At 46.8% G+C, this 9,223-nt stretch overlaps 1 protein-coding gene and 1 long non-coding RNA gene across 2 annotated transcripts in view; one reads left to right on the top strand and one right to left on the bottom strand.

Annotated features, from left to right (window-relative positions):
• Positions 1 to 8,850, bottom strand: part of LOC108448071 — a 44,723-nt gene extending 35,873 nt beyond the window's left edge. The window contains exons 1-2 of the long non-coding RNA XR_001863854.1: positions 8,023 to 8,850; positions 2,165 to 2,324 (exon numbers count right to left, since the gene is read on the bottom strand). This is a non-coding gene — a long non-coding RNA (uncharacterized LOC108448071). The remainder of the gene's footprint in view (positions 1 to 2,164; positions 2,325 to 8,022) is intronic.
• On the top strand, positions 457 to 7,439 carry NARS (asparaginyl-tRNA synthetase). Its single transcript, XM_017739876.1, has 14 exons — positions 457 to 567; positions 752 to 817; positions 925 to 1,017; positions 1,192 to 1,281; positions 1,437 to 1,515; positions 1,860 to 1,930; positions 2,191 to 2,277; positions 3,122 to 3,343; positions 3,448 to 3,647; positions 3,819 to 3,954; positions 4,897 to 5,010; positions 5,467 to 5,598; positions 5,791 to 5,922; positions 6,068 to 7,439. The coding sequence occupies exons 2-14, from the start codon at positions 758 to 760 to the stop codon at positions 6,197 to 6,199; spliced, it is 1,548 nt and encodes a 515-aa protein (XP_017595365.1). The 5' UTR covers positions 457 to 567; positions 752 to 757; the 3' UTR covers positions 6,200 to 7,439.
• Positions 8,851 to 9,223: the final 373 nt, after the last annotated feature.

The following is a 9,223-nucleotide window of genomic DNA, read 5'->3' as shown; positions in this document are numbered from 1 at the left end:
GGGAGCGGCCGCAGCGCCGCCGGGCCCGCCGGGCCGGGCCTTTCCCGGGCACGGGCAGGGTCGCTGCGCTTCTCATTTCGGTTCCGGCCGTGGCCGAGCCGAGCGCTGCCCTGGCTGGTCCCCAGGCCCTCTCTCCCTGCTTCCCTGCACAAAGCTGTTCCCAGGAAGGGCTGCTCCTTCTGGTTCCCGATGTGCAGCCAGTGGCTCCCGAGGGTTCGGTACCCCGGGATCCCTTGAGCCTTTAGCGAACGCACTGCATGGATTGATTTTTTTTAAATGAAAGATATTAAATAATTCTTATCCTGATTGACCAGATGGTGCCTTTGAAGGTTTATCACTGCTGATAACCATCAAGATTTGGTATAATAGAAAGGTTTGTGTCGGGTTGGAAGAGGCCTTTAAAGGTCACCTCATCCAGCCGCCTGCAGTGAGTAATTCTCAAAAATTTTTTTGAGTAATTGCCCTTATTTATCATGTATCCCAGAAGAGCTGTATGTGTCTGAACGAGAGGGCAGCGACTCCACCGGTGATGGGACGCAAAAGAAGCCATTCAAGACTGTGTTGAAGGTGAGTGTGGAAAACACCTGCTTTGTTTGGAAATGTGGAATGTGCTTTGGGGCAAGTGATGGCCCTTGTATTTTTAAATGTGAATTCCATACCCATTTTTGCAACCTGAGCAGAAGCAGGATGCCTGCTTAGGCTCTGTAAGGATGACTTTGGTTCACTTTGATTATTTTCCCCCCCTTTTTAGGCATTGATGACAGCAGGAAAAGAGCCATTTCCTACAATTTATGTGGATTCTCAAAAAGAAAATGAGGTGCTGTGGCATTGAAGTGTTTCCTAGTGGGAATTATTTTAGTGTTTCTTGATGTGAAGGGACACAATGTAATCTGCTGTGCTTTGATCTCTCCTTGAATTCTTTAGAGATGGGCCATCATTTCCAAATCACAGATGAAGAATGTCAAAAAGCTATGGCACAGGGAGCAGATGAAAAATGAAGCTAAGGAGAAGAAGGAGGTAGGCTGCAGAAGGAACAGAGAGCACCTTTGTTTTCTAAAAGTATTACAGTGTTACCATCATTCCTGCCCCTCCAAAAAAGCCTCAGCTTGTTCCTCACTGGTGCTGTTGTTTCACTTGTTATTTACAACTGGCCTGGTCACAGCTACTTAATAAATTACTCTTTCAAACCAGGCAGAAGATCTTTTGAGAAGAGAGAAGAACCTGGAGGAAGCTAAGAAGGTTGTTATCAAGAATGATCCCAGTCTTCCAGAACCCAAGTGTGTGAGTATGATCCTGTGCCTTGGCACATGGCCTGTGCTAGGGCATCTGGTCAGCACAGAGACTGTGCTGCTCTGGGATGGGGTCTGGATGAGCTCTGTGTCTAGGAGATGGTGAACCATTCCCCTATTTGATGGCTTTTATTCCCTGCCTCACAGGTGAAGATCAGTGCTCTGGAGGCTTACAGAGGGCAAAGAGTGAAGATTTTTGGCTGGATCCACAGGTTACGGAGGCAAGGTAAAGCATGAGCACTGTTGAGCCTGTGCCAGGAGATAGAACAAGTACAGTGTCCTTCAAAATTTGGACACAGAATGAGTCTGACAGCACCTGGTCTCAAAATTTTAAACCATTGGTTAGGTGCCCTCTCTGGTTGATCTCCACGGTCACTGCAACAGTGACAGGTACCCCTGATGTGTGGGCATACAGACATTTTTTAGTTCAAATCCTACAGGATTTTCAGTTTGGAGGCTAGTCCTGCAGAATTTCCTCAACTTGTTCTGTGTTTTAAGCTAATCCTGCCAAATGAGGAGCTAACCAGCACCTGCTCATAGTGAAACCAAATTCCTTCTCTTTTTAACTAGGGAAAAATCTGATGTTTATTGTCTTGAGAGATGGCACAGGGTTTCTTCAGTGTGTCCTTTCTGATGAGCTGGTAAGTTGTGATAATTCTGTTTTGTCATTAATTGAAGAGTTCATAACTTAACTGGTGTTCTCTTACATAGATGTTGTTAAGTTCTCCTCAACCTACTGACTCAGTTGTGTTACTGTTAACTTGTATGTCCTCCCAGTGCAGTTTGTCAATGTGAGAACTGTTTAGAAGTGACTGTGAGCTAATCTGTGACTCCAGCAGATGCGGTAGGAAAGTTAGGAATAAAAACTTACTCACCTGTGCCTTTGTGTGTCTCGCTGCAGTGCCAGTGCTACAACGGGCTGGTGCTGTCCACGGAGAGCAGCGTGGTGGTGTACGGCACGCTGAACCTCCTGCCCCAGGGCAAGCAGGTACAGGAGCTCATCTGGCTTCTCCTCTCTCACGGGTCATCGGTGTCCTGAGGGAAGCAGAGGTAGAAAGAATCATTGGATTATTTCAGATGGAATTAGGGCTAGAGAAAGAGCAAAGCTCCCAAAGCTGGGCTGTCACCCACCATTTGGTGTGAGACACTGCCTGAAACAATTTTCCACTGATAGACAACTCCTAGAGTATAATGTGCAGAACTATGTTAAATAAATGACATGGCTTCATTTTCCTTAACAGGTTTATTCAGTTTTTATTTTGTGAGGCTGAGAATTTTTTCACGTCTCTTTTACTGAGATGTGTTTATAGGATTGATCCAAGGCTAGGTAATGTGAGCATGCACCATTACATTTTGGTAAAAATCTGTGGGTTAGCCTTTGAAAGAAATCCGCATTTCTACCCTGAAAATGCTGTGACTGAACTAAAAATGCCATTTGTCAGGGGCGGAAGGCAGCTGTGACCCACACGGTGGAGCTGGTGAGAGCAGAACTCAGTCACAGACTCTTTGGGTTGGAAGGACCTTATAGCTCATCCAGTCCCACCCCTGCCATGGGCAGGGACCCTTTCCACTGTCCCAGGCTGCTCCAAGCCCCGTCCAGCCTGGCCTTGCACATTTCGGGGGGTGAGGCAGCCACAGCTGCTCTGGGCAGCCTGTGCCAGGGCCTCCCCACCCTCACAGGGAAGAATTTCTTCCTAATACCCCATCTACCCTCCCCTCTGTCTGTGGGAAGCCATTCCCCCACGTCCCATCACTCCAGGCCCTTGTGAAAAGACATCCAAGGGGCAAGCAGTGGACTTTTTCCCCAGTGTTTGTTTCTCTCCCACTGCCAGGCTCCAGGAGGCCACGAGCTGAGCTGTGATTACTGGGAGCTCATTGGCCTGGCCCCGGCAGGAGGGGCTGACAATCTGCTTAATGAGGACTCAGAGGTTGATGTGCAGCTCAACAACAGGCACATGATGATTCGAGGCGAGAACATGTCCAAAATCTTCAAGGTGCGCTCCATGGTCGTGCAGGCCTTCAGGGATCACTTCTTTGCCAACGGATACTATGAAGTAAGTGTGTGTTCCCTGGTCAGCAAGTGACTGCTCTAGTGCCCTGAGTCTCATCCATGTCCTCAGTTCTTCACTCAAGCAGTGACAGCCCTGCTCTCCAACAGGTCACACCACCAACCTTAGTGCAGACGCAGGTGGAGGGAGGCTCCACCCTGTTCAAGCTGGATTACTTCGGTGAAGAGGCATACCTGACCCAGTCATCCCAGCTCTACCTGGAGACCTGCCTGCCAGCTCTGGGAGATGTCTTCTGTATTGCTCAGTCCTACAGAGCGGAGCAGTCCAGGACCCGCAGGCACTTGGCAGAGTATGGACAGTTGTCCTTGTTTTTTTTAAACAGCTTGATTTCCTTTACAGTGTGGGAGTAAAAGGGGGTCAAAAGTGTGTGTTTGGGTTGTGGGTTTTTTAAATGGGTTTGTTTCATAGCTAAAGACGTGTTGCTTGTATGTGACTTTGCGATGGTGTGGATCTGTTTCAGGTACACTCACATTGAAGCGGAATGTCCTTTTATAAGTTTTGAGGACTTGTTGGACCGCCTGGAGAACTTGGTGTGTGATGTCGTAGACAGAATCCTGAAATCACCTGCAGCGAGCTTACTGTATGACCTCAACCCGGTAGGTAGCAATGGGAATAGCCAAGAAAATAGGATCTTAAACCTTTGCTACTCAGCACATTCCTTTGGGAGATGCAGGGCATGGCAGTGAGCTTAGTTACTATTTGTAATGATAAGAATATGAAACATAGTAAGAATGAAAAATCTGCAAGGCTGGTAATGATGAAAGCAGGGAACTGTGGGGGAAGATGTTCCTTGCTAGCACACTCCAGGAGCCAACAGTGTGCCAGGATTTATGGAAGTGTGTGCTGTGCCAGTGGAATAAAAACCTCCACCCCAGAGATCGTGTATCGACCAGCTGGTGCTTGGTGATGGAGCATGAGGGAACAATGAAACAAGCAGGGTTTCAGTTCCTCCCTTGGAACATGGAGCCCTGAAGCTGCTCTCATGTGTAGAGCCCTTTTGTCTTCTGCCTTTGCAGAGAAGATTTGGCTTTGAAAGACACCTGATCTCCATTACAGAGCAAGCAAACTCGCTCATCCCTGGGGTTTTGGCCTGTTTCCTGATAAACACTGTGGAATGTTCAATTTCAGATTTGGGCTGAGATGGGTCAGGAGGTGGGATGTAGCAGAAGCACACCTCACAGAGGAGAGTTCTAAAGCCATTCTTGAGCACAGGGAAGAGAAAATGTCCTGTTGTGGCTCTGCTCATGTAACCTTTGCTAACAGCTCAGTTTGGAATACCTCCATGGGCAATGAATTCATACAGAACAGGAATCAGTTCTGGAATTACTTTCTCCCTTATCTTTCCTGCCAGCTGATCTGTGAGATTTATTGGGCTTGGAACAGTTGTGTTTGGTTCTAACGTTGTAGTACTGTAGTACTTTGATCATTTGATAATTTGATGATGTGCAAGCTGGGAAGGGTTGTGGACGTGCTGATCAGCTAGAAAAGTACCCCTTTTAAAATGGTGCTCCTCCACCTGTCTTTGCTCTTATCCACAGGGTTTCCAGCCCCCCAAACGTCCCTTCCGACGCATGAACTACGCTGAAGCCATCGAGTGGCTGAAGGAACATGATGTGAAGAAGGAAGATGGCACTTACTATGAGTTTGGGGAGGTAACATCCTGCTGGGAGGTGGAGTAATGTCATGTAGGAATGCAGCTGTGGGTTGGGAATTGACCTGATGTCCTTAAACACTGGAATAAAAACCTGTGTTGTCACCTGTCATCAGTTCCCTGGCCACACTTCTCCAGCATGTGAGACAGTTGTTTGAAGGAGCTCAGGAGAACCTGACAGCATAGCCAGGATTTTTTTTCCCCTCAGTTTTCTGTCTCATATACTGGGGAGACTTAGATTTTAATTGAACAGATTTTTTTTCCCCAGACATGTGTGTTTTTATATATAAATGTATTTCTTCTAAAATAAGTTTGTTTTAAGAATTTAGGTACATTAGGATGAAAGTGTGGACACGTGCAGTCTGAACCTGTCTTCCTTTCATGCCTGCTTCATGTGGGACTCAAGTATGGGAGTTGTTTTGGTGCTGCATATTAATAAAGCCTTCTCTAACTGTAGGATATTCCCGAGGCTCCTGAGAGACTGATGACAGACACCATTAACGAGCCCATCCTGCTGTGCCGGTTTCCTGCAGAGATCAAGTCTTTCTACATGCAGCGCTGCAGCGATGACTCGCGCCTCACCGAGTCTGTGAGTTGTTTTACCTGCGGGGGTAGCTTGGAGCACTGGGGGGATGCTGGTGGGCATGAGTGCTCCAGGAAACTCCTTGGAGAATCCTTGCCAGGTTTTGTTCGGGGTGCCTTGGCGTGGCTGGCTTGGGCTGTGTGTGCTCCCCTGCTGTGGCAGCGTTTCTGTAAGCGGATGTGCTGTGGTGCCTTGCAGGTGGATGTGCTGATGCCCAACGTGGGTGAGATCGTCGGGGGCTCCATGCGCACCTGGGACAGTGAGGAGCTGCTCCAGGGCTACAAGAGAGAGGGCATCGATCCCACACCGTACTACTGGTACACGGATCAGGTCAGTACAGCACACGTGCTGCTTGTCTGAGACTAGAGTTGGGGCTTTTCCCCTCTTGGAGGGGCTGATTGGTTTGTTTCTGGTGGTATTAGTGCAACTATAAATGACAAGAAAACGTGTAATATCCCCTTCCTGAATTTCACAGAGAAAATACGGTACATGCCCTCATGGAGGATACGGTTTGGGGTTGGAGCGGTTCCTGACCTGGATTCTGAACAGACACCATATCCGAGATGTCTGTCTCTATCCACGCTTTGTCCAGCGCTGCAAACCTTAGCCATCCTTGGGAAAAACTCCTGGAAAACTGAGCATCTGATGCTTGGGAAAGAATGATACACACTGCTGTACTACAGCCTATCTGACAACAAGACTTCCTGCAACCTGTTGCTAATTCAAATACCAATTTAGGATGTGAAAAGGAAAAAAAAACTCTTTAAAAAAAAAATGCTAGCAATTAACTGGAAGAAGCCTTAGAAAAATTGTTTAGGTGCATTTATGCTCTTGAGTCATCACAAAACAAAGATCCTGGTAAGCTGTCATTTAAAAAACAAGATACACTTCTGCTTTTAATTTCTGTGACTTAAAATATGCTGGGAATTTGATCATTTTATTTTTAAATTTGCTTTAATTTTAATCTATTTTCTCTTGGGGTTTCTTGTTGGGGAAGTCAGGAGTTCAAGCTCTTGAAATCCCCTAAGACTGCCCTCTGAGAATGGTATGGAGAGACATGAGCAAAGGATAAAAATGGGAATAAGTATCTTGAGGGTTGCACGTTTTTAGTTCCTGCTGATTTTAATGAGGGTTCCCTGAGTTGATTCAGTAGCAAGGTGTGTAGTGCAGCGCACAGAATTCCACTGCGAGAGAGGTGGGTTGGGTCTGGGGCTTTGGGGTTTTTTCCCAATTATTTATTGCTCAGCAGTGCTGAGGCTTCTGGCGAGGCAGGCTTTGCTCCCTTTCCCAAGAGCTGTGGATGAAGCGCTGCCGTGGGTCCATGCACACCCAGCTGGACGTGTCTGATGGCTCCTGGGCATGGGGGGTTGTGGTGCCTTTTGCTCCCTGTTTGCAACCAGAAATGGCTGACTGAGACCCAGAGGAATGGTAACTGAAGCACACTGGATTTTCAGACTGTAGGCCCAGCAGTGCTTTCCCACGTCACGCTGAGGTGTGTTCATAGAGCAGCTCCCTGTTCCCTTGTGCTACTGCGGCTGAGCAGCTTCCCTGGCTGTAATCAACTTAGCAAATAGGGGTAGTGGAATACTTCATGTGTTGAGTCGTCTGTATGGTTTCTAGTCATAAAGCAACTCCTTTACCAGAGAGAATAAAAAAGGTATGTGCATCATCTGGCACCTGCACTGAGACTTGGGCTGGATTTGCCATTCACTCCTGGAATTGTTGAGCTGTGGATATCCATATTTTTGTAATAAGTGATTGGTTTTCTTCATCTTGCATGTTATATAAACTGGTCTAAATCAGTAACCAATAAATTATGGCAACAGAAGCTGGTGTGCAAGACAGTACTTGACATTAATGCCTGTTCCTTTTACTGAGTCTTTGGAGCTTGTTGCTTGATACAGTGTGTACAAAAACCCAGGAAAAGGGAATTTTCAAGTGCAGTAAACATATCCCAAGAACTGCCATGAGTTTTTTTTCCTTTTTAAAGTAAATCCCCATTAATTAACTTAAAAGTATGAATTTTTCTAATTTGGAGGGACCACCTCAGCTGCCCAGTGAAACATCCTGGAAAGAATAAATGAGAATAAATGTGTTGCTGAGTAAGAGGTTCCTGAGGCAGTAGTGCTGCGGGAAGCAGCCTGAACTTCTGGCACCAGGTAAAGAACTTTATAAAATACTTTCCTTCTAGTGCCTGAAGTGATGGGAAGGAAGTGTTTGGAATAGATGCTTTTGAAAAACATCACATGTTTGGGATGAGTTTTCAGTCCTGAAACTTGACAGGGCTGAGCTGCTCTGAAAAGGTTAAAGATCTCCTTATCAGGGGAGCTACTAGAGGAAGGACTGAGGACTTAAGAAGTGCTCGTGGAAGAGGCAGATCAGATAAGGAGCTTAAAAGGTGACTGGAATGAAAGATGCTGTGGAACTTACCAGAGACTGCTGTGCAATTCCCTTGGCAGCTGGTGGAGAGAGGTGGGGTGGGATCTGGGAAAGATGCTGCAACTGCTTGGAGCACAAGAGAACTTGGGGGTTTTTTTATTAGGAAGGAAAAACAAGCCTGCCAAAGAGAAGAAAATGTGCAATCAGAACTTGGATTTCTCATGTCACTTTCATATTTCTTCACAGTGTCTCAACACAGTCAGATTGGTAATTGGATTGGGAACTGGTAAACTGGACTGCTAGCACTGGCTCCAGGACCTTTCATCCTTGTCCCTAGCAGCTTTGGGATGACTGTCCTGTAGCTTTGATTAGATTACCTCTCCTTACATGTACTATTTTATATTTATCTATGTTCAAGCTTACCTTGACCTGCTTTGTAAGGCACTTTTGGGGAGAACACATTGCTGCCAGCCTTCGGCACCAAGAGCTGGCTCTGCTGCTGTCCAAAACTGCTGCTGAAGAAGCTTGGGATGCAAACCACCCACATGTGCAGGATAACTGCTGTGGTGTTTGTTCCTTTGTGTTTAAATGATAGTATCATTATCATAGAATCATCAAGTGCAACCACCAACCTAGCGCTACCTCTGGAATTCCTAAACCACTAAACCACATCACACAGTGCCAGATCCATATGCCTCTTGAACACCTCCACGGATGGTGGCTCCACCAACTCCCTGGGCAACCTTTTCCAATGCCTGAATTCCAGTGCTGAGTTTCTACCGGGAATGGAGGTTACCAGGCAAGCTCTGTGCTCCTGCATCAATGTGTCTGATGGGACGCAGAAGTCGAACCCTCATCTCTCATGAGGCGCCCGCTGAGAAAGACCCCAGCATTTTTTACAAAAACATTTTAAATCTCTTTTAAAAGATTTTGCAGTTTTAAAAGTTTCCAATGCCTGAATTCCAGTGCTGAGTTTCTACCGGGAATGGAGGTTACCAGGCAAGCTCTGTGCTCCTGCATCAATGTGTCTGATGGGACGCAGAAGTCGAACCCTCATCTCTCATGAGGCGCCCGCTGAGAAAGACCCCAGCATTTTTTACAAAAACATTTTAAATCTCTTTTAAAAGATTTTGCAGTTTTAAAAGGTTTTGCAGTTTAGAGCGTCATTTCAAACCGGGGATCGCTCGCCCTCGCTCCGTGGGAGTCCACGGGGACTATTGAGGGGAGCCGGGGCAGGGCCACCTACGGGACA

Source organism: Corvus brachyrhynchos, unplaced genomic scaffold (assembly GCF_000691975.1).
Source record: "Corvus brachyrhynchos isolate BGI_N302 unplaced genomic scaffold, ASM69197v1 scaffold297, whole genome shotgun sequence".
NCBI classification, from domain to species: Eukaryota; Metazoa; Chordata; class Aves; order Passeriformes; family Corvidae; genus Corvus; species Corvus brachyrhynchos.
Note: the sequence above shows the minus strand (reverse complement) of the source record. Positions and strands in the feature narration are given on the sequence as shown.

Coding starts and splice junctions, on each gene's coding strand:
- NARS (XM_017739876.1), top strand. CDS start 758: ATGACAGCAGGAAAAGAGCCATTTCCTACAATTTATGTGGATTCTCAA. Junction 3,344..3,447: donor TTGCCAACGGATACTATGAA/GTAAGTGTGTGT, acceptor GCTCTCCAACAG/GTCACACCACCAACCTTAGT. Junction 5,599..5,790: donor ACTCGCGCCTCACCGAGTCT/GTGAGTTGTTTT, acceptor GGTGCCTTGCAG/GTGGATGTGCTGATGCCCAA.